This window comes from Pangasianodon hypophthalmus, chromosome 14 (assembly GCF_027358585.1).
Source record: "Pangasianodon hypophthalmus isolate fPanHyp1 chromosome 14, fPanHyp1.pri, whole genome shotgun sequence".
Classification (NCBI taxonomy): Eukaryota; Metazoa; Chordata; class Actinopteri; order Siluriformes; family Pangasiidae; genus Pangasianodon; species Pangasianodon hypophthalmus.
The window spans coordinates 8,030,389-8,056,152 of NC_069723.1; the positions used below are offsets into that span (position 1 = coordinate 8,030,389).

Consider the following 25,764-nt stretch of genomic DNA (forward strand, 5'->3'; position numbering starts at 1 on the left):
TTTTGTTTTTGAATTATTGAGGCTTGGATTAAAACCAATTCAGTTCAACTGCCTAGTCAAATAAACTAATAACTATAAGACTTTAATAAGTGTGGGTTGTGATTTCCACAGCTGCAACTAAATTATAATATCACAGAACCCCTGGCTATGGTTCACAGACCCCACTTTAAGAACTGTGGTCTGGCTTATGCTGAGCTGCTCCTGTTTTTCTCTGTGTAGGTAATGGATAGGGTAAAAAAAAAAAGGGGGGGGGGGTGTCTCACTTTTTCTTTGTTTCATTGTCTGACAGATTTTATTTTATTCCTGAGATTTTAAGTCTCTAATATGTTAAGGCAGGCAATTAACTTTTTAATATTACTTCAGTATTGCTCCACAAAAAAATACTGTAATGAGACTATTTAAATGCATTCATCATGAAGAGAAAGGAAACTACAGAGCTAGAAGAACTCAACACAAGTGGGCCACTAACACCAATGCCACTATTTCGGCTAATACTCAAATTGAGTCTAGGTGCAAATTTTCTCACAGTGAAATTACATATTACAATTCCATTTTCCAATATTTAACAGCAGCCACATTAGGATTAGGATTTAATAATTCAATAATTCCTCAGATAACTATTTCTAACAATAAATAAGTCTCTCATATAAATTTCTTTATATGAAACTATTCAGTGACACTTACAAATGAAAATATGAATATAAACGCTCTTGGAGTCATCATGATATAAGTATTTTTAAAGCATTTTTACATGTTCCAAAACTAAAGCTCACTAAAATTTAATTGGAATGGTAAAAGTCAAATGTCTGGGCATTTTCTGATTTACCACATTCTGTGAATTTCACTGTAAGTTTTACTGTTTGTCTCTTCCTGAGCACATTACTGTCACTTTTGTTTTATATGTGGCTGCCAAATATTGTCTAAAAATATCTCTTAACACTTAGAGGGTCAAAACCACTAAGACAGTATTAACTAAAAAGTGGATACAATTCACAGTGCTATAATCTATCATTCGTAATCTTTAATATTCACTCATCGACCACTTTAATCAGAACACCTGTACACCTGCTCATTCATGCAGTCATTAGCCAATCAACTGGCAGCAATGCAATACGTAAAATCAAGGTCTGATTAGGGGGAAATGTGATCTCAGTGACTTTGACCATAAACATATAAATACATAGATGCCGCATTGGCCGCTGAATCGTACGTCAGCGTCACTGCCTTATTGGACTGGGCAACTTGCCCTAACTGGGCTGAAGAAAAGATGCTTGACTATTATTGACTAGACTGTACTACTGTTTATGCTACATATACTGTTTGCTATTATCAAGCTATTATTATTATTATTATTATTATTATTATTATTATTATTATTATTATCACATAAATGTTTAACCACTGTAACTGTAAATATTTTACCAGATTATATTATAATTATATAAATTATATAATTAATTCGATTATCTTATAATTATCTTTTTATTTGTCTGTTTTGGGGTACATCTGTATCCGTTTATTGCTATAAAAATATAGAAAGCAGACTGACTGCCAGTGTCTCACTATTTGATTTGTATTTGCAGATTTTGTTATATTTTCTCAATGACGGTCAATTATTAGTACTTAAAGACGCACTATTTAAATTTTTTTCATTATTTCAAAGTGAACAAGCTGTGTTCTGACCTGGAGCACAGTAAAAGCTAAAATCATGGGCTTGAAGACAGAAAAAGCCATTTCCACAATGAAAAAACTTTATGCACATTTCAAGTACATTAAATTATATTACATTAGGTACGTCTCCACAATTATTAACCAAGAAAAAGAAGTCGAATCTATGCTTGACAAGTGTGAGTTTTCACAATTCCTTATGACAGTGAATAATTTTCTAAGTCTAACTATCGAGATTCTAAGTAACTGGAGACAGATCTTTTTGTACTCCACGTAGATCATAAACCAATCGGCTGAGAAATGTAAATGTTATTGTGCGTTTTATCCAGAAAAACTGCAGCTTCCCTGTTTACTTGTATATGTTTATAGGACAGTCTTGCCTGATCCAGTATGGTGGACGCGTTGACATATCGCAGCAACGGGCCAAAGCAGCCAATGAGGCGACTATGTATTATGCATGTATATACATAATACATATATACTATGTATATGTCTATGACTTTGACTGCTGTCATGGGTAAAGTGTATATTTTATAAAGTGTCATTTTAAACACTCCATGATTTTTAGTAATCCAAATTACACTGGTTTATTTTTAGCACCAAAACAAATTTTCAAACATATTTTTTAAACTAACATAAGGCCGTTCAAAAAGTACCAAACATGTTTCGTTTTTGGACAAAAGCTGTCAGTCCTTATGTAGCTAACTCTTATGCTAGCTACCTTATGCTAACCTCTTCACAACATATACCCATTCATAAAGAATAGAGCTAACTAGCTGGATGACTTGCAAATTTAGCTACATAGTTAGCTAGCCAATAATTGAACACAACTTACAACCAAAAAATATTTAAAGATATTGTGTTAGCTAGCTACGGTAAATTTTCTGTTACAAAACGTGAGTTTTGAATTGCTAGCTAGCTAGTTAATGTTTACTGAACCACTTAAAACTTTGTTAGTGAGTCATTTATTTAAAGACCATATAATCATTTAATTATGAAGTTTATTACTCTGAATATATTTCTAACAATAGAGACAAATTTAAAAACTTAGGGTTCCTAATCTTCTCTTCTTGACATAGCTGTCTTAAGTGCCTTAACTGATTAACAAATGAAGTTCCTACTTGTGAGACTAACGCTGTTTAGTGTCGATAACTTTAACGCATGAGATATGACATATGCACTGGCAGTAAGTGTACACCACATGGTGTATACCACATTAAAAGTAACACTATGCATTTAACACCTTCACTTTCAAGATTTTAACACCAGGATTTCAACAGTTTTTAATTTGCTGTGTGAGTAGTTTATTTTTGTCAGTGGCTAATTTCGACCAAGATGCTGTGTAGTACCTTTACACAAACTGTGCTGTGTTTATTGGCTTGTGCTATACATCATTTTACTTAAAGTGTACTTTGTGTACAGCAAATCACTCATCATCGCACAATATGAGTGCCTGTATTGTTGGTATGTTGCTCCATGATCCCTAACAGGGTTCCATAGTGTGAGTGTTTTTCTTAAGTTTGTGAGCAAATATGAGTAGAGGACCAGATGTGGCTTAGGAGCAGATGTGAGAGAACAGATTTTGACATGTAGAGCCTACCACACTGAATTAATGGCTCTCTGCTCTGCAGATACAGTACTGGGCAAAAGTCTTAGGCACATGCAAAGAAATGCTGTAGAGCAAAGATGCCATCAAAAATAATGAAATTAAATGTTTCTACTTTTACAATAATAAATGAAACAAAGTCAATATTTGCTGACGACCCTTTGCTTTAAAAAAAAATAGTAGTTTCAGGTACAATTTGTGCAGTTTTATAAGGAGATTAGCTGTAAGTTTTACTGAACATCTTGCAGAACCGGCCACAGCTCTTCTGTCGCACTTGCTTCTTATTTTTGTGTAAAACCCAGCAGCCTTCATTATGTTTTCTGTCTGAAAAGTGGTCTCTTACGTAATATGCTGCCTTCTTTATTGACATACAAACACTTATCTGTAACATTTCATTTTGTGCTGGAAAACTAATGTTTGGAAATCTAAAATGTTTTTTGCACTTACTCGATAATGTAGAAGTCACAAAAAAATAAAAATAGGGTGCCTAAGATGTTTGCACAGTACTGTATCTCTCTGCTTCATGTAAAAAAAATAATCACATTTCAAGTATGCTTGCAGTAGTTTCTTCCTGTTGAGCCAGATCCGATCGTGTTTCTGTGCCTGCCCGAAAATGAATAGACAAAGGACTCCCATGTGAAAATCCCTTAACATAGGAGCATATTGCATGTGGCACCTTTACAGCTTCAGTCAGCTGTCAGCTCTACTTTTACTATTGGGGAAGCGTGCTATCACCTTACGTTTAAAACGTGCCGAGCAAAAACGAACATTCTAGCCAAACAACACAGCTAACAGCCAAACTCATGTTAACTTTTGTTGAGAGTGAAACCTCATATACTATATAAAGTGGTTCCAGAATTTTAGCCTGACAGATTTCACATTAGTTTAATTCACAGCTTGAGAAGGACTTCATGATAGTGTTAATTAACAGAATAATACTCTTCCTTCCAAAAAGTCTAGCTTGGTGCGTGCTAGTAGACGGAAAAGATTTATGAATTACCACTACTAATGCAACATTGTAGACAATAAAGAAAATAACACAACAGTAAGGTCATTAGAAACCTCAAACATTTATTAATCAGTTCAGTTAATAGATAAGGAAGCTGGGAAATAACAGCTGGCCAGATCAAGTAGGCAGCTGGTCAGATCAAGCTGTGCTGAGTGTTTTAGGATCGTTAGTCGAAAAACGTTTTGCAGTAAGTGTTTGAAGACGATTTCTCCTGTCAATAACAAATAATCAATTCTGTGCTCCTGTTCTTCAGAGTCGGATATGTTTACACATAGTTTGCGTATCTTACACTCATATTTTGTCCCACTGTACACTGTATATGGATGTGGTAACAATAAAAGCTAACAATATCTTACATACTGACAAATTTCTTCTGCTTCAACATGGGATTTTGAGTCACACTCCCAGTTGAAGGCTTTGGATAAACAGAAAATCTGATCAAACAGCAAATCAAAATATGGCAGTCTTGGCAAGATAAAAATCAGCTGCTCTTGTAGAATCTGTTTAAAGAGATTTCATGCATGAGTGATTATTGTAAACCTTATTCACATTTAAAATGAGATATAATCTTGTCTGAATTATAATGCAATAAGCAATAGGCCTCAGCTTGTTTGTCACGGTGTGTAAACTGTTTTTAATTCAAAACAATAATTTAACAATTGAAATTTCAGACTGAACAATACAAGCAGCACCACTGATACCCCTTAAAGAGTGTTGCAACATACGTACAAACACAAATTGATTCTCTCACTGTGCATATTGTTATTTTCGTCTTTTACACTAATCGGTGCACATACTGAACAAATAATTGCCAGCGCATTTGTTTGCATATATTTGTTGACATCCCATTGTGCATTAATGTAGTGCAACCGATATAATTGCAGGACTTCTGAATGCTGAGAAACAGTGACAGTGTTATGGGACAGAGGGAGAAACAGCAGCATGTCATATTTGCAAATAACATGTAGCTTGATCTGTGTTGGTGATATTTTCATCAGCCTCTGCATGCTCCTCAAGAGGATGAGGAGGTGGAGGTGGAGGAGGAGAGAGTCTTTAAGAGCTATCCAAGTGTGATATGCTTTTATGTATAAGAATGACCAGATGTGTTCAGCTACATGATCTCCCTGCTCTCCCGCCTACCATTCACTTTAGTCTGCCCTGATAGTCATCTGCTGTTTACTTACTGGAGATTTCACTGACCTTCTCTTTTGATTTCATAGCAATAAAGCTGTATGCTTTATTTCAAAATGACTTCCATGTCTTAGCTTAGCAACATCAACAACTTATATTTGTAGTGGTCTGGGAAAACCTGCTGGATGTCGCTGTGAGTGAATTGTGGCAAACAGCCAAAAAAAGGTAGCTTTGGGTTTTGGCCAAAATCAGGCTTTTCTGCCTATAACATTCTTTGACACCTCAACTTTAAAGAAGACATAAATATATTTGATGAAAATGATGTGGAAATGTTTATTTACTTTTTAATTTTGCATTCTGCAAGGATCATATCGGATAAGGAACAAGTTTAACAATCACAATAGCAAAAACATTCAGTCTGCTTAAAAATGTCTTAAACCTTGCTAGATAGGTGTGATTTACTCACACAGTAAATGTCAGGCTTTGATCAAGTTGTTGGATAGCTATGTGCTGTAGCAAAACAGAAAGAAGCTTAATCAGTTCAGTCTGTGATCAGATACCAGCTGTCAAAATGTCTGAGCTGGAATATAATTTTTAAATGTAATTTTCTGTTTTTCCTTTTTACTCCTGAAGATAACCAGACTAGAACTTTACTTGTGGTTGAGATACATGCAAAAGAGAAGCCTATTTCAATTCAGGAAAATGTGTAGTGTAGTGTAATAGCATTTTTCCAGGCCGCCACACATTTATTGTGGAATCATATTGTGGGTGGGATATGGAATGGGATTTATTACTTTCATTACCCAGAATCCCTTCACATGTCTTCCTGGCAGGTAGTTGCATGTAGTGCAAATCTAAAATAAAGAGAATGTGTCAGGGACTATTTTTTTTTCTTCATATTTACAGAGGCTAGTACAAATGATGTTTAATAATCACTTATGTTCTTAATATCGGGGAAGTGGTAGCTCAGTGGTTAAGATGTTGGACTTCTGTATAGGAAGGTTGAGAGTTCAAATCCCAGCACTGCCAAGCTGCCTCTGCTGGGCCCTTGAGCAAGGCCCTTAACCCTCAACTGCTCAGTTGTATAAATGAGATAATTGTAAGTCGCTCTGGATAAAGGTGTCTGCCAAAAGCTGTAAATGTTCAGAATTGTTGTATATAGTATTGTTGTAAATATTTAAAACAGGTCATCTGAATATGACAAATAACAAGAACATGAGGGCTACATTTCTAAACACTCACAAAGAATCAATATTTCAAAGGATTTGCCATGGTTCTTTTACCAGTTATCAGTTTGATGTAAAAGGGTCTTTTCTCCAGCTTCGTTATTTTCACAGTCACAGTCTTTTTCCTTTTCTGCCAGACGCACCAAAAATCCTGGGCTCAGTGGCAGTCTACACGTGGGAGGGGAATCCTGCCAACATCAGCTGCGAGATCCTGGCTCACCCCAGTGATGTGTCTATCATGTGGCTGCGAGATGGACTCCAGCTACCCAACGCCAACTCCACCAATGTCAAAATCTATACCACCCCCACTGCCAGCTACCTGCAGGTAAAAAGCCCATCAGTACTCCAGCGAGCTGTTTCCTCTGCACATAAACATTTAATAAATGCACTAATCAGTGGCTGTATTGTGTTTTCTCTGAGATGGTGTTGCAGATTAATTATTGAACAGAGAAAGCACATAGTGTGGGGTAAATATAGGTAATGGTACGGCTGATTAGGATCCCTAAGGTTAATGCATGCACTCTTAATCCACCACAGGTTAACCCGGACTCCCAGAACGACTTTGGCAGCTACAACTGCACTGCTTCTAATGAGATCGGGACTGAGTCCAAAGAGTTCATCCTGATTCAGGCTGGTTCGTCTGTTCTCTGTGACATGACCTTTACATAGAACTTCTGTGTTTTCCCGAAGGGGTCTTTAAGTGGTTACAAATTGTTCCATCATCTGTTTCAATCAACAGTTGTGTTCTTGCATCTCTCAGCAAGTCTTCTGTATATTGAGCAATGAGTAATATACAGATGATTATTAGGATGTGCTTGAATGTAGTCCGTTCTGTTTTGCTCTTGGCATGTAGATGTTCCCTCGGCTCCAACCATCACTCGGGTGGAACCCTACTCAAGCACGGCTGAGGTACTGTTTGATGAACCTGAAGCTTCTGGTGGAGTTCCCGTGCTCAAGTACCGTGCCGAGTGGAGAGCAGCGAGCAAAAGCAACTGGGTCCAGCGCGTCTATGAAGTTCGAGAGGGTAGGTCCAGTGCTCACCATATTTACACTACTTTATACTATCGACATCATCAACAGTAAAAACTGCTTGCAATTACTAGTCTCTTTTAGGACTTGTAATTGCTCTATGATTCATTCCTCAGCTGGGAGTGTGTGTTACCTGGAGAGGAGCTATTCCACACAAATCAGAGCTATGAGTGTTTAGTAAAAACACTTATTACCACAGTGCTGTTGAATTCTCGAATCTGATTTGAAGGAACGTGTTGATTAATTTTCTATAACAGCAGTTCTGACAATGGTTCAGATTGTAATTCAAGTCACAGGTTTAGTTTCATTGGATGTGCTTTTTCTAATACATTACCATTTCTAAATTAACTCTTTCGCTTGGATTTGGTATGGGTATGGTGGCCGCTTCCACCTAATTGTAAATGGATTAAGAAAACGTGTTGTTAGTTAGCAAAGAAAAACATGTAATCATTTATATAGTGAAGCTTTCCGAAACATTTGTTTATTCATTGAATTCGTTTAAGGAAGGACCCGTGGGTGTCAGTACTTTGTTATGGTCATATACAGTAATTGAATCTTATCCTGAAGACTTTCCACCACAGGAGAGTCTTCAGGAGGGAGGGCTTTGTGCTTTGCATTTGGCTTGTAACGTGACATCCTGCATTTTTTTAGTGAGCAGTAGTGCTGGGCAATAAAATGATCTCGATTTGTATTGCTATAAGGTTTTCCTCGATAACTATGACAAGCCTAGTGCATTCAAATTCAATAAACTTTTGTTTCTATTTTCCTTCTAATTTGCTGAAACAGCCAACGGATGTAGCCTGATTATGCAGCACGATTGTGCTGCACGTACGGTTGGCGTAAAGCCAATCAGGCTGCATGCTAAATTGCACGAATCATGTTTAAACATCAACAGTAGCAAGCTATGGAAAGATGGTGAGCAGAGAGATGCCAGAGTGTGAAAATGAAGATGAAAGTGGGTCATCTGCTCTTGATGACATTGTTCCAAAGAAAGGCCACACCACTTCCAGCATATGGAAGTGTTTCTGCTATCTAAAGTCTGACCAAGCTCAGTTAAGCCCAAAATGTAAATGCTGCGAATTTGTTCCACCATTTGAAAAAATACCAGACAGTTAAATACACAGGGAGTCTAAAAACACATTCAAGTGTGACATCCATCAAGAAGTGGAGTTTCACCTAAACAACAGTTGACTGAGTCGATTTTTGCGACCATTACCCTGTACAGAAAAAAACCCTAAAAAGGCATCAGGAGGTAACAAAAGCTGTAACCTATTTCATGGTTAAGGATATGATGCCACTAAGCGCAGTGAAGAAGGAAGGGTTCAAAAACCTCATGAAAACACTGAAGCTGAGTTAAATCTTGTTTAATTAATCTTGTTTTCTGGCTCTTTAAATATTTCTGATCTTTATGCGCAAAGAATGTTTATATGACACAGGATACAGCTCTGTAATTTATTTGATTTTTTTCTTTTCGTGAAGAGAATTGTGTTACAGGTCAGTTTGCCATTGTGTACTATTTTGTAAACTGTGTGGATGTATATTATGTATATTTAAATATTTTGAACAATAATGAGCATTTAGTTTATTCTGTCTGCATTATTGAGAAGGATATTCTTTAAAAAACTGTGACAGTCTTATGAAATTCTGTATCATAGTAATGACTGAGATTGACAAATAGAAAAATTTATTGTGGTAATATTTTTGTCCATATCACCAGCTCTAGTGAGTGGATAACTTTATGGTAGCTATAATGTATAGCAAGTGACAGGAACTAACTTGTTTCTCGGATGTAACACAGCATTAAATGTAATGATGAGCAGTTAAAAATTGATTATTTTCCTATAACTTCACACCCCATCATGCTTTATTCCTAAGTGTTAAGAGGAGTTCAGTGGGGTCCAAGCAAATAGTCCCCAGTTTGCAGTTACTGTTATGCTGTTATAATTACTCTTATACTCCACGTCCCCCAGCCCTGACTTTGAATAGGACGAAATAAACCTCTACACCGGGGCCCCGAGTTTTAAACTATTGGTGGCTCATGGCAACTAAAATGATTTGACTTACTACTGCTGCTATAATAATAGTATAGAAATTGCACTGCCTACCCCTCATATTACTGAAGATCTTGTTTAAATAATTATTTTTCTCTTTCTAGCCAGAGGAGCTCTAGCTGAGTACTGTGAATCTGCAAATCTTTAATTCTCTTCTTGTCCTTATTTTCTAATCAGCTATGAATTGTTGTACTCCATCCTAGACCTGCAACTATTGATTATTTAAGTTATTCTGTCAAATATTCTGGTGATCTTAATGAGATTTTAACTTACAGAATGTTTACTTGAAAAAATCTCAGATTTTTTAAATGCTAAATGACCAGTACCCTATCAATCAATATCTATATTCTGACACACCAGTTCCATAAAAATGTATGAATGGTATAAAAATAGAGGCTCTTTTGCCCACTAAATCAGATGAAAATCAAATGTCGGCTATATTGGTGCTACTGGTGCGTATTATTGGTCTCCAAACTAGAAAGCAATTTACAGCATTAGCATCGATTTATCGTTTGTCCAGACTGCCTCAAATGTTTTTCAAATGCATCTCATATTGGTGATGCTGTGCTGTTATGGTACATAGAATAGCTCAGTTTTGCAGCGTGTGCTGGCAGCTAGATCCTTCTTCACTGTTGGTCTAATATTAGAAAGATCCCAAACCTGATTTTCTTTCTTTCTTCCCTTTTTTTCTTTTCTTTTTTTTTTTTTAATAAAAAAAGCAACAAGAAAAAAAATCATTCTGTCTCAGTGACAGTCACTTTGGTAGGTCGCAATGGTGGCTGAAAAGGCAAAAGCCTTTTCCAAAATCAACAAAATTCTTATCGTTTACCAGCTAAGCTGCTAGCTAGCTCAATTTCACTGAAGAAGGCTGTGACAGCTAAACAAAAACAAACACAAATAATCAAACATAATTTTATTCTTATAATTTATTTAAAATATTTACCAATTACAGTAATAAAATAACAAGCTGTACTAGTTGTGAATATGGTTGCTGACCAACTGCTGCATCTCCAAGCACTGTGAGTCTGACTAGCATGGATATGTTTGAGATGTCAGCCATGTTCACTACTGTTTCAGTGATTGGCAGTTGGTTACGAAGTTCAGCCCCTTTGAGAGGTCTCCCAATCATCATATGGAGAATCTCAACAAAGGAGCCCACAGCATGATAGATGAAAAACGATAAATGCTATATGATGACTCTAGGAAGATGATTATTGGTTATTGAGGCTGTATTTGCATTCTGATATCACTGTCTCAAGCAGCTGTAGTAGTATGTGCTGTAACCTCTTAAAGTTGATGGTTATAATCTTATCTCAGCACTCAATTACTTTATCTGTGCTTGATGTTTTGTTAACTCGAAATCCAATTTGATCCTGCAGGGCTGAGTGCAGTCACAATCACAGGCTTAAAACCAGACACGAAGTATGAAGTCAAGGTGTCTGCTATCAACGGCAAGGGAGAAGGCGAGAGCAGCTCTATAGTCACCTTCAAGACAGAGCCTGTTCGTGAGTAGTGCTGCTTTCCATGCTATTTCCTGCATTCTATTAAGCTCAAGATATTCCATCAACACTTTAAAATGCACCCTGGCAGTGTGAAGCAGCAAGCCAAGGTTGAGTCTCAGTGGGACAGCTTTCAGAGCTGCAAGTTTCTCACACTAATTAGAATACTCGAGCATGAGATCTATACTACACCCTTCATCTGTGCTTTAGATGTAAAAGTGCCAGACTTAATGATACGAACCAGTTCTTTATGGCTCACGTGGGACATTTGTCTAGCGGCATGGTTCGAAAACAAACATATCAGACAGTGGACATTGGGGCAAAACCACCAAAACCAGCCTAAATAACAATACAGAGACTAAAGTACAATAGATAGTACACATTCACCCTTTTAACTGTAGTAAGGTTAGGGTCTCGGTGGATGCGGAGCTTTACACACGAGCATGCGTAGGATACAAACATTTTTCTGAAATGACAGGATTTTCACGAATACAAATTTCTTGTGTAAATGCTCGGGCAAACAACTTACAAATAAATCCGTTCGTATCCAGATTGATAAATGAGGCCCAGTGTTCATGTAACCTACATTTATCACCTTGCCTAGTTCATTCATTTATTTTCAGCACCTGCTTTATCCTGGTCAGGGTGAAGGTGGATCTGGAGCTTATTCCGGTAACACTGGGTGCAAAGGGACACACCTCAGATGGGAAGCCAGGCCATCACAGGACACACCTTCGCAAACACATTCACTCCTAGGGGCAAATTAGAGTAGCCAGTCCACCTACAGGCGTGTTTTGGGAGGTGGGTGGAAACCGGAGAACCTGGAGGAAACTTGCGCACAGACAGAACCTGGAGGAAACTTGCGCACAGACAGTAACCTGAGCTCAAGATCGAACGAGGAATCTCGGACCTCTGAGGCTTTAACTTTCACGGCTATAAGACCATTCCAAGCTATCAGACCAATGAGTAAAATAATGAATAGAAGATCTATAAAAAGTGTAATCAGTTCTTTACTTTTAAAACCATGTACTTGCCTTAAAAGAGAGCTTTTAATTGGTTCTTTTACAGATTGCATCTGTATTTGTATCAAAACTCAAATCTGTATCAATTATTATTTCAAAATATTTAAAGTTCTCAGTATAACATGATAACTTCAAGTTGCTTCAGCTTTTTCTGTTTCCAGTGTATTTGCAAAAAGTATAGCAGTCATGGATAATCATTTTTTTGACACATCTAAATGTCTGCATTAGATATTAGGGCTAAATGAATTCATGGATGAATAATACATCAATGTTCATGCAAGTGCAAATGTGCAGCTGTTCTCCACATGAGTTTCTCACATTTTGCTGATGAACCCATCACAACAAAAGATCATGATGTCTCATTTTTGACAAACAGGCGTGTATGTTGTTGGTAATGTCTGCTGGTAGAGTCTTGTGCCCTGAAGGTTATGGCTTGCTTGTGCCCCCTGGTGGCTGTGTGTGTATGTGTGTGGCATGTGGTTTCATAATAAATAATTACACAATATGTTATTAAATGCAGCGAGCTGTGCAAAGATGTTTCTATTAATTCATATTCTCCCTGATGGTCTGGTTATATATGTTACAGTATGCTGTATAATGAAGTGAACTCATGGAGTTCGTATTTGTGTTTTATGATAGACGGCTACTGCATACTGTCCCTGTATCAAAGGTAAAGTGTTGGTGTTACCTGAAAGGTCCATGATCAATAAATACATTTTATGTATTTGAGCTTTTTAGTCTTTTCATCATCCATTTTTTAATAATCCATTTTATTTGTTCCTCATCCACTTACTCATTGGATCATTCAGGTTACACTTACACAAGTAAGTGACTCACAGACCTGTGAATCTGAAACTGCGTTTTATTAAAGTGGATGCACTGATGTATTCAAATAACATGTTCCATATCTTCCAGTTAAACTTGCTGTTCGCTCCAGTAGGTTGTTATATTTTTTTGTTCTTCTCGTTCTTTAGACTTGTGTTTATATCTCCAACTTCTCAGAGTCAAATGCCCCTACATTAACTGAGTTTATGAAACGTGTCATGTTTATGCTCCCAGATGACGCTTTTCTTTTTTTTTTCCCTGACAAGACAAGTTCGTTTAATCATCATACAAGGTTTTTTTTTTTAATGTATAATGGCACAAATCTTAATACATTAATTACTGAAAAATAAACATCATCTGTGGACTAAGCTGTTATAAAAATGAGAGATGAATCAGCCTTAACGAATGAATGAAGGGTCCTAATATTTTTGCACTCAGATTACAGACAGCTGCTGTATGGGTAACATGACAGAGCAATAATTCTTCTCATCTTTAGTTTATTCTGTTATTAAGCACCATGCTGTGTAGATCTTTGAATATTTCTCAGGCAGTTAAGATCCCCTGTTGTGACAAGCTCTGTATGTGCAGAAACTCATGCATGTGTCTTCCCTGTGCTAAGTATTATGTGAATACATGCTAAGCACAACATGGAGATTCCTCTGTTCTTTGCATTAATCTCATATAACAATGACTATTCATTATTCATTTATTTCAGGAGTATTCAAAAACAATTTCTAAAGATCCAGTTAAATCAAATTCTGTTACTGTTACCTTATAATTCTTAACCATCAATGAGTAGTTTATGGCTGCATAGTAGACAGTTCAAAGTAATTAGATTTTGTTTTGTAGTGGCACTTCATGTTACCACTTTTGACTAGTGCTGCGGATTCTGAATAAATGAGACACATGGAGAATAAACCCAAACATCTTTATCCATTCATCTTTTTACTCTATTCACCTTCTTTTTTAAAGAAGCTGTGTTGTCAGATGAGAGAGGTTAAGTAGAATGAAAAATCTATGAAAATCTGTGAAAATGCTCTCATTTCTGACTTTAATGTCTCTAGGAGATAGAGCTTCCTTCAGCTAAACAATATACAAAAATAGACGTGATTGGATAAGTCGCAGTTGAGGATCTACTACTGACGTTGCCCTGGTTCAAAGATGCTGAACTGCAGCCAGTTTTATTTCATATGTTTATTGGCTCAAGTACAGTAATTTTTCAAGTATTCAGTTTGGTCTGCTGAAATACTTTGCTGGGTCAGTATCTGGATTCAGTCCAGCAGTTGACCACCCCAGACTTATTTACTTAATCTCTAAGGCCTTCTGATATTTTGTCTTTTCCCTAATATTTCATCTTGGTTCAATGAGAGGACGCTTTGCTTGCTTTCAATGTTTTGATTGATATACCCTTAGAATTCCTTTTTTATGTGATTCATGTCTTTGTGTAATTGTGTTAACTAGCTCTAACACCTTGACTTTGTGTTTCTTGTCCATAATCACATCATGTTTTTTTTTTTTTCCATGTGACTTCTTCCAATTTCCTTTCAACCAATCATGTGCGTGCGTACGCTGTGCCTTTTGTCATGTGGCTTGCATGGTGCCACGGATGTCGTCCACTCTGATGAACAGAAGGTAAATGCTCTACTCTAGCTCTGCAGCTCTCACAAGTAGGATTAGTCAAGGCAGATCGTTGAATTTGCCCCAGTCATCCCCTCACCTTCCTCCCAGTGCCTCACAGCTGAACTAAAACTCTACAGTCAACTTCAAAAATTCATCTAGCCTCCAGTTTTTTGACACACTTCCTTTGAGCGAGCACTGTGTTCTGACTGCTTTGAATATTATCTGAGGAGAATATGGGGGCTGAGATAAAAAGATTTAACATTGTCCTTTCAACCATGAAAAACTACTTCAAAAGCTCTGGAGCTGAAAACAATTCCCCAGAGGCAGTGCCGGGTGGATGACCCAGGAACAGCCTCTCTCCTTTTTACTGCTGCTATAAACATTTTGGCAGCTGGAGTTTGAGAGATGATGCATATCGGTATCTATTCATTCTGCACTGTTTTGCAGGCTTGCAGAATATATTTCTTTGTTAATCTTTATTTCAATTTTGGTCTTTACAGTAGTGATATCTCACAAGCCCTCAACATGCAAATGAGCCCTCCAACAAATCAATTCTGTACATTCTATTGTGGCCTGCCGTGTAAAGGAAAGGCCAGTATGTTTTAATATTTTGCAAGATATCTCATTTCAAACTCAGCTCATCTCAAATATATAATGTCACATTTTACCCATATTTTGCAATCCTGCTACTGTATGGCCTTGATTTACTAATGGTTTACATGTATAACTTGATTAATAGCATGTGCGAACTTGATAACAATTGAAAAAAAAAATGCTAAGGAGGATTGCGTCTTTCACATGAATAAAATATCACATCTTGTCTGTTTTGCACATCCTTAATGAATATGCAATTTGGAGCATTTCTAAATAAAAGTGCTAAATACTTGGAGACGTCAATGCAAATTTTGCACCCATAGTGTGATATACGAAACCTGAACGTCACTTCAGGAATGATGATTTTTTTTCATTAAATACGCAAATAGCGAACATTACTCGTTTACTAATAGAATTCATCGAAATAAAGTATAATACATCTTAAGATCATGTTTTTGATACATTTGCCATGAAATTCATTGGAATTGTTCTTGAATAGTTTAATAAGAAGAATTATTTAAAACTTTCTTAAAATTATGACTTTTTATTGCAGTAAAGTTAGTTGTTAGATGTTAGATATTCCTTTGCACCTCCGATATCTTCAGCATTTAAACAGATTATTTGAAAAGGTTTTCATTCACATGTACTTTATTAATATATTACATACACTAACATCTACTTTTATTCTTGTAGGCCGGTACTGATGTCTCATGGCTTTAAGTCAGCTTTATGCTTGAATTTTAGTTTCAGTTTCACTTTTCTGGCAGTCTCTTAGAGATCTGAACTTGCCAGGACTATTAATAACAATAGCACATGCAAATACCTCATTTGATTCCTGCCTCTACTTTAGACGTGACGTCATTCATGGACTTCTTCTTTGTAAATCTTCCGAAACACGTCTACTAACTGCATGATCCGTTTATCAGGTTGCACTTGCATAAGTACTAATTAGTACTAGATGTTTACTCTTAGTAAATCAGGGCCTGTGTAAACTGATAGAGCTGAAAGACGAAAGTATTTCATTAACCGTAATTTAAGCGTTTGGCTACAGTGGTTCATTTACATCCTAGATGCCGAATTAACAGGGTCCATTTCACCATTACTTTTGCAACATTGATTGTGTTTGATGTTTATAACTGTGATAAATGTTCATTATGAGCCTCAACATTCTGTTTCTTCACTGCTTATTGTTTTTGCCCATAGTCTATGTCTATACTTTTTCAAGGAGAGAGAAATTGCAAGTGTGGTGTAGAGTGTGCTTTGCCTATTATATATTTTGAGTGCATTATCACAGAAAATGAGCTTTAATGAAGGACCCAACAGCTACTGTACATCTGTGACACAGATGGGTAGGATCGTGATGTATTTTCTTTCATGATGTCTTTTCTTTCTCAAAGTCTTGAAAGAACAGCTAACCCTTGAATAAACGCACACTTCATTTTCAGAAGTCTTTCATCTGCCCAGCAAAATCCCAAGTGTTAAATTAACAGCAATGGCATTTAACTAACACGCACAGTGTTTATGTAAGTCCAGCTGGAGACGTATAAATAGTGTAGGCGTTCATTCACACTGGGAGTGTTAATGCTGTAATAATTAATTCAGCACTGCAGGTATTTACTCAACACCAGGGATTCTCTTGTAAACAGGAAATACTTCTAAAAGTGCATAAGTCATCAGAAAAGCTTCACCTAAAGCAGTATGGTTTAACTGTGCTAAGTGAGATGTTCTGTTCTCTCTTTTTTTTTTCTTTTTTTTTTTACAAGCGTAGCTAATCACTGTGCTAATGTGGCTTAAAGGCCTTCATTTTTCAACGCCGTCTGTTCACGCAAAGTCTTTACACACAAAGCCCCCACTAATGTTGTTGGATGTCATTTTCTAATGTCCAACCAACGTAGGGAATCAAATTAGCATCCATGGGTCATTAATCTCTAATGGATTATGAATGATGGTCCGTGAAGGAGAGGTTACACTGCTTTTTCACCATTACACACAGTGCAGCATGTCTCCTTGACATCTAAACAAGTGTTTAAGTGGAGGTGTTTTTTCCCAAAAGTGCTTACTGTTAAATGGTCGCAAGACTTTGCTTCAAAAATTACACATTTATACTTTATTATTATTATTGTATTTCGTTGAATTCAGTTGTCCTTTATAACATACATAATATGTGTGGTGGTTTGGGAAAACCTGTTGGATGTGGATATCACTGAATTCCTGCAAACAGCCAAAAGATTAGAGTTTTGAGCAAAATTGTTGTTGTTTTTGTTTTTTTGTTTTGTATTTGTTTTTTGTTTTTTGTTTTTTTTCCTAATAACATACTTTGACATGAAAATGCTGCCAGTTGTGCAGTGGTTAAAACAGTCAATCTGCAACCTTGCTAGCTAAGTGTGATTTCACACAGTTGAATGTTACGTTTTGATAGCTATGTGCCATAGTGAAACAGACATTAACCTAATCAATTCAGTTTGTAATCAGATACTGGCTGTCAAAATATCTGAGTCAGAATGTAATCTTTTTAAAATGTGATTTTTCAATTTTGGGTGTAAACAGAATTTAAAATGGTAGAACTTTACTTGCGCTTGAGATACATGCAAAAGAGAAACAAATTAAACTTCAGGAAAGTTTTAGTTTTTCTGACCTATGTACAGTGGGGTCCAAAAGTATGAGACCACATTGAAAATCTAGGATTTTTCTTTTTTTTTTTTCATTTAAGATTGGAAATAAACAGAAGGCTTTAGAATTTTGAAATATTTAATAGTAACTAGAAAGTAGAAAGTAAACGTTTAGTTTTTTTTTTGTTGTTGTTGAATATTTAATATTCAAGATTCTGCACTATTTCTAGGTCCCCATTTAAATGTAAGCAAATTTATGATATTGACCATGTTAACTGTTTTGTACAAAAGGTCAGATTTTCCTCAAGCCTAATCTCTTCTACTGAAGCATGTGTTCAGATGACACTCCTATGGATTTAATAAAAAATTGATCATAAGGTTTTGCACAAACCTGAGTCCATGCCAGCTCGAGTGCATATTGTCGTTAAAGCAAAAAGGGGACATACCAAAAAAATAAGAAACTCTTGTAAATTCATGTAAATATTTCAAAGATTCTACTTTTCACTCAAGTTGTTGTCAGCAATATAATTTATAAAGAAAATTGTTGTATTAAGACTTCTGGACTCCACTGTATATAGTAGAAAATGTCAAAATGTCCTTGTGTGAAGGGTTGTCCCCAGACTGCCACACATATAAACTAAAGGTCTCTAGATGCTGGTAAATAGCAGTCCATTCATTATTTGTATTTCTTACGGCAGTGCTCTCAGCCAAGTGCACTTTATAGCTTAGCTTGTATTGAGCACAATAAAAATTTAGTACACTGAACTACACATCAGTGATTCAGCAATAAAAATCATCTCCAAATCATCATCAGAAACATATGCTTAGAAAATAAGATCAGTGTCAATCATTTAGTACACTACTTTTTTGTGAATTACACAATAATGTACATTAAAGAGCAATTACAAAAATGTAATTGTGGAAAGACTCAAGACAGAAATATATATGCTCCTTTAAAAACCTGGCAGTGTGTGCTCACTGCTATTATTGGTGTGTGTTTCCAGGGGAGCCCAGTCCCCCTAAATTGGAGGGAGCCCTACAGTCCAAAGGCAATGCACTTAAAGTCAAGTGGATCAAGCAGGATGACGGAGGCTCGCCCATCACACACTACCTCATCCGGTACAAAGCTGTAAGTATTTACAAGTTTTAAAAAGTTAAGCGTATGACGCTACTCAGATAGACTGAGCTGAGAAGCTAGTGAGAGACTGCAAGGAACCAATTTTTTTTTAAATATATATTTTAAATGTAGAGGTGTAAAAGGGATTACACTACTTTGAAGTTTTGAAAGTTGGACTGTCAAAACATTGTCGTCACAAATCCCCAATGAACTCTTTACCCAGATAAAGCTTAATAATACCAAGATCACAAAATGTTACATGTCCAGAGTGCGCAAAGTAATGACCTTGGATGCCACTAAAGGCTGTCCTGCTATAAATGTTGATTATTTTCCAATAATTGCGCATCCTGAAATGTTTTTTTCCTCCTATACCACAGTGATTTCCTCCTATTTGCCAGTGATTACAATATTTACTAAAAGAAGGCCGACACCTCATACTTTTTTAATCTGTTTGTAGTTCAGCAAGTTACTTCCTGTTATCACTTACTTCATAACAGCTATAAACAGTCGTTCCCTCACTGGCTTCTCTTTTTTCTTTCTCTTGAAGTTAGTGCAACAAAAATCTTAGTATATTAGAAACCTTAATAATTAAGGTTACATTAAGGTTTCTAATATACTGTAAACCTTGCTGCTGAAACTACTGTCCAAGCCATGCTGTTATAGAAAATTAAGCTTCTGACCAATCAGAATTGTCAGCATTTCATAAAAGTTGATGCAAGCTTAGGTAATAAGGAATATCTGATGTATTATAATAATAACATGCCAAATTTTCAAGCAAACAGCTTAGTTCAGGCCAATGTTAGTAAAAAAAAACAAACAAACTAAAAGACCATTGGGCCTGTAAGTTCCCTCACTGATTGTGCTTTGTATAGAGAGAGGATTTGGCCTGGAAAGACGAGCTCCGTGTCCCGAGCACAAGTGGACACGTCCTCCTCAGCGGCCTGGACTGGAACACTGAATATGACGTGATGGTGGTGGCCGAGAACCAGCAGGGCAAGTCGCAGCCTGGCTCATTGAACTTTCGCACGTCCTCTGAGCCCTCCACCACCCCAGGTGAGTTCCTCCTCCTCTTGCACCCCAGTCCCCCCCCCATCCATCCATTCGTCCATCCATCTCTTGCTCTGACGCATACTGACGCACAACATTAACAGCTGACTCAGAACTGTTATAGCACCAAGTACATGAATGCAGTGAGAAATCGCCTTTTTTTTCCTCACTCACCCTTTGGCCGCTTGCACTATGATGCATGCTGAGTCACGGCAAGCAACTGTTCGTCTGTTAGTTTGGTGTTTGGTCATTACTTATACTTTTAATAAAGCAGTGAATGTCTGCAGAAAAACAATGTATTCTCTCTACTATGAGAATTCTTCATACTTAAGAGGCGCATCAAGCCATTGTAGGAGTCTCACAGTGGTGTCCTTCCATTACTGACCTTGCTCATGATGTCCAGAAGCTCTGGCACTATTATTGCTGTCTGAGTCACGGTCCCTGTAGCACCGTTTGGTCACTCTTTCATTTCTCACCAGCCACATTAGGGAAGTAGATCAGTGAATCCCTGCTCCGCTTTGAGACCAGGTCATTACTGAGAGTCATTTTTGTGTCAAATCTGAGCTTCAAAGCACCATAAAGTGAGCAGTGTTCAGTGAGTTCCGCCTGGTCAGACGAGCGGAGGTCACAGTTGGACTCGCTTGACTCATTTCAACCTAATGAGCATCTGGTGCAGCACAGTCCTGAGAGCTTTTCTTATTAACACTCTGGGATAGCTCTGTAGATGTAGGAAACTTGGGTGTATGCATTCTGTGTCCCAGCAGGAAGAAAGTGGATGGGATCCAAAGCCTGTTTGTTTCTCTCTTATAACCCCTCATGCTTTTGCTGCTGCTTCTTGAGCAGCATGCCAAGAAGAGACTCTCACAGCCAAATGTCTGTAGGTGCCTCCACAGGGGTGTCTATAGAAATGAGATTTCTGAAGCTTAACTGAAACTGTTGTCTGGTCACATTGGTAGTGTATTTCTTTAAGATCAAGCACAGCTTGGAAAAGAAGGTTTGTCATTAAGAGAAGTTTAGAGTGAGCTTTAGAGTGCTTGTCTAATATACTAATATACTGGCATTTTCATTTAACACCAGATCACACTGTCTACTACTGTCCTCCTACACTACCTGTACAGTATATGTAGGTGGCAGACTGGGAAAACCCTTCACATTTGGACATTTTCTACTATATAAAGTTTTGAATACTATAGATTTTCCTGAACAGATGTGTTTCTTTCTGGCATTTCTTTCTCGCAGTTATTTAAATTCTGGTTACCCCAAAAGTGAAAAGGGATAAAATAACTTATCAGACTAGAGTAGATTAAAGTAGATTCGATTTGTTTTTGTTTGTTTGTTTTTCCTTGCTGCTGTTGCCTCTGCTCTCCCATTAGAGATTGAAAGCTATATCCGTATTTCTTTAAAGCTGATTTGCGCAATGTCTATTGTTAAAAACGCTACACAAATAAAATTGAATTAAGTTTATTAATATATTGATTTAATTTGCATTTCATTTAACATGTAATAAATAAAATATTAAAATAATTCAGCTGTTTTTACATTCGCATTTGTTAAATTGGCTTCTTATTTACCTAATGTAATCTTAGCAGAAAAGGCAAGTTTAGAATATTAGAAACATGTCTGTGCCATTATGGTGAAATACACTATATGGCCAAAAGTTTATGGACACCTGACCATCAAACTTATATGTGGGTCTTCCCCAAACTGTTGCTATAAAGTTGGAAGCACAAATTGTATAGAATGTCTTTGTATGCTGTAGCATTACAGTTTCCCTTTACTGGAACTAAGAGGCCCAAACCTGTTCCAGCATGACAATGCCCCTGTGCACAAAGTGAGTTCCATGAAAACATGGTTTGCCAAGGTTGGATTGGAAGAACTCGAGTGGCCTGCACAGAGCCCTGACCTCAACCCCACTGAACACCTTTGGGATAAACTAGAACGCTGACTGCACCCCAGACCTCCTCACCTGTCATCAGTGCCTGACCTCACTAATGCTCTTGTGGCTGAATGGACACAAATCCCCACAGCCATGCTCCAGAATCTAGTGGAAAGCCTTCCCAGAAGAGTTGAGGTTATTATAACAGTGAAGGTTATTTAGTAAAACTAAATCTGGAATGAGATGTTCATAAAGCACATATGACTGTTATGGTCAGGTGTCCATGTGACTTTGAGTTAAAGGTCTCGAGACATATAACACTTGGAACACTGGTCGAACTCAATTTGGCCTAAACCTGATTTTGGCTCATTTTAGCTGTTTTTGGTCAGAATTTAGGCACAGCAACATCCAGTGGGTTTTTCCAGGCCACTACACTTACATCCTTAAGGGAGAGGCTTTGCAACCACATTATCATGAACCTCTAGCAATTTCATATACTTCTATTACTTTCAAAAGTTATTTTACCTGGCAATCCTGGTCTATGTTAACTAGTTATAGCATATCTGCAAAAAAGTGACCATAGCCTGAGCACCTTATTAGACTTTTGATGCATTACTACCTACATACTGTACATTTCATACATGAACCCATAATTCACTCCAGTAATAAGAGTGTCCACAAAAGGGCAAATAAATAGCTGAGTCTTCATTTCTGCCTGTAGTGTAAGCCCTGTTTCACACAGGAAGCTGGGGAAAACAATCACACATTGAATTTATTCAAAGCAAATATATCACATTGTATTTAACACAAAAACCATTCGCACAGACTCTGAACCTGTCGAAGCCATGAGTTTAAAACATAGACGTGTTGTGAGCATAATATTGACATTAATTGGATAAAATAGCAGATCAGTTAAACACCTTTGTTATTACAAATGATTATTAATATGAATAATGATACAGATTGTTAAGATACAAGATGAAAATGTAATTCAGAAATGCTCTTGGCTTTAAATGATCACAGAATAATTCTATTGAACAAGTAATATGTTTACATGTATTTTCAATGATAAATAGGTGATGGTGTGTTTTGTGTGTCCTGGGTGAAACATGCACTAACATGCTTTATGATAAGGAATAACACGCATTGTCATTTTACAGCTCAATCACAAATTAATGTTTAGGTAAATTTAATCTTAAATCCATTAAATTCTTCTTCTGAGTTCTGTTTTGAGCAACACTTCAATTAGGACTTTGGTGGAACAGGGCCCAGGTGCCGCAGTCATCCGTCATGTCCAGCCCTCTGCTTCCTCTCTAGAGCTCTATTCCTCACTTGTAGGCCTGGATGAGTTCAGCACTGCTGAGTTCAGTGTTTTTCCCTCTTTCTAACCCAGATTTAGCTTATGAAGGTCTTGATTCTTGATTTTTTTTTTTTACACATTTCCTTTTTCCCTTTCCCTGCTTCCCTGGGCTTTTAGGTTTTGTGATTTCCATTTTCTTTCCGATATAACTAGCTTTATGAATGATTTTGCCTGCTTTTTAGATGATGATTTGAATAACATTCAAAATCCAGGTCTGTATGTGTTGAACACTGCTCTAAAGGAATGCAACCTGATATCAGAGCATTAGCCACTTTATTCACTACCCTCACATACGTCAGCTTTGCACTTGGCCGCTTTTCATTCATTCATTCTGCTTTCCTCCGTCACATCAGTTCACTTTTTGGTTAATTTCCAAACTTTATTTCTGTGGTTTTGACTGTTATTTCTCTTGTTTCTCTCTTTTCCCTCCCATTTCCCTCTTCCTTTCTCTGTTTGTTGTGTGTCATTGTGCCTGGTCTTGGATATGGATGGATCATCACATTCCCACACATGCAATATATTTTTCTACAATATCCTCGTACCGTTTCTTTCTTTTTTTTTTCCTCCCGTGCAATCTCAATATATATGTATTTCTGTATCTCTGACACGTTATTTGTGTGTGTATGTGTGTGTGTGTGTGTTCTTCAGTCACACTTGGCAGCTCCTCAGTGATGTGCACCTTCTTGCCGATGGTGCTCTCGCTGTTCCTGCTGTCATTGCTTTGATAGTGTTATGAGCGAGAGGTGTTTTTGTGTTCAGGGCATCCTGGCTGGATATTTTGCTAATGATTTGATCTTTTTGCTGATACAACTGAGCCTGAAGTGTCGATTAACACAATTAACAAGACAGACAGCTCAGTTTCCATTGATCCTATCTATATTATAGAGCACAATTTTTCTTTTCAGCCGAGTGCACTGTACAGGGAAGAGGGAATGGAAAGCATTTCCTCTGCGACAAATCTGGTTCTGCTCATCTGTACATATTTAACTAATTTTCTAACTGCTGAAATACTGTATAAAATTGTACATTATATGATGTTTAAGGAAAGACTTTGTAATGTCATCGAAACATTTTCTGAAAGCTGCAACTCAGACTGTTATTCTGTGAATCTACAGGAGTAATGGCAAAAACATTGGCATGTACCCTCTAGGCATGTGCATATCTGGATTTATTAAATACTTTTTTATATAAATCATATGCCTGCATTATCACTTCCTAATCATTTAGTATCATCTATATAATCTCAATACAACAGCTTGTTCACTTTTACAGACTTTTGTTGCTGTTGTTTTTATTCAAACCTGCAAATGTATTTATGACAGCTGACATCATCGTCATATTATTTGTTGCCGATGTTTGCTGGTGAGTACACTGTTTTGTGCTACTAAAAGAAATAGAAATCTTAAATGTATATGTGTAATATATGTGACAGATTTTTATTTTTCTAATTAGACCATAATAAGGCCTGTCTGTTGCTTCTCTCCTTTTTCATAACATGATTGCAGATGCTTTTGTACAGAAAGGGGTGTAGAATTTGTCCTAGAATTTCATCTACTATTAGGTTGTATGGCACCTTTGTAGAGTATGTGAATAAACAGACGTATTTATCAAAACATTAGACAGAATTAATGGTAGAAAAGTTTCCATACAGGGTACAGAGGAATTCTGTGGGTTCAGTGTGTAATATTACTAGAAAAGCAAAATTAGAGATAAAGTACAGATACACTGATATTGACATTTGTTTTCATGTGGGAAGTAAACTAACACAGCCATCTGCCTTAATGCAGAATTAGCTTTGATAAGTGTTTGAAATTCGGCGAAGATGAGTCAGTAGACAGGAGACTGGTTTGATCTTCAGATTCTTGTTTGTTTATTCGTGTGATTGAAGAATTTTCAGAACAGCTTATTCACCAACAGAAGTATAACTTCAGAAAGGCTATACCAGCTCAGTTTTCCAATCGAAAGGGCCAGCTTAATAAGGGAGTGCTATCACCTCTGACCTTGGTGTGTTCTCTCAGAGACGCACTGTACCAAAACGTAATGAATAAGAAATACAGCATGTTCAGAGATAACCTAGGCATAAACCTGTCATAAATACTATGAAATATAATGCATGATTGAACATAAAGCATTAGCAAATGGTTATAGAATCGAAGATAAATAATTAAAGGAAATATTTCTTTCATGAGCCACACCTCTGTGTGAAAAAAGTGCCATTTCCTAGTGTGTTTGAATCTAGTTTGTACTGGTTGCTCATTAAGCCACAAGTTAAATAATAATGTCATGAAACTGATATAAATGTTTTAAATCACTGTAGAGTGTGCATTACATTTTTATTATTTTTATTCATGGCTTCCTAGTAATTGCTTTTTTCTTTTGCTTATAAAAGTAAACCTTGAGCCAGTGTCTTTAGTTCTCTCTCTCTCTCTCTCTCTCTGTCTCTTTATGTATCGTTATCTCTCCTGTCTCTCTGTC

General features: G+C 36.8%; 1 protein-coding gene across 4 annotated transcripts in view; it reads left to right on the forward strand.

Moving 5' to 3' along the window:
- Positions 1 to 25,764, forward strand: part of ncam1b (neural cell adhesion molecule 1b) — a 94,327-nt gene that overhangs the window by 59,481 nt on the left and 9,082 nt on the right. For 3 of the 4 annotated variants that reach the window (XM_026924372.3, XM_026924374.3, XM_026924370.3), the window contains 6 exons: positions 6,778 to 6,965; positions 7,178 to 7,274; positions 7,494 to 7,664; positions 11,100 to 11,225; positions 18,894 to 19,018; positions 19,879 to 20,059. In XM_026924372.3, coding sequence (XP_026780173.1) covers positions 6,778 to 6,965; positions 7,178 to 7,274; positions 7,494 to 7,664; positions 11,100 to 11,225; positions 18,894 to 19,018; positions 19,879 to 20,059 — 888 coding nt within the window. Of the gene's footprint in view, positions 1 to 6,777; positions 6,966 to 7,177; positions 7,275 to 7,493; positions 7,665 to 11,099; positions 11,226 to 18,893; positions 19,019 to 19,878; positions 20,060 to 23,937 lie in introns of all 4 variants that reach the window. The other variant, XM_053239954.1, reaches the window with a different exon arrangement.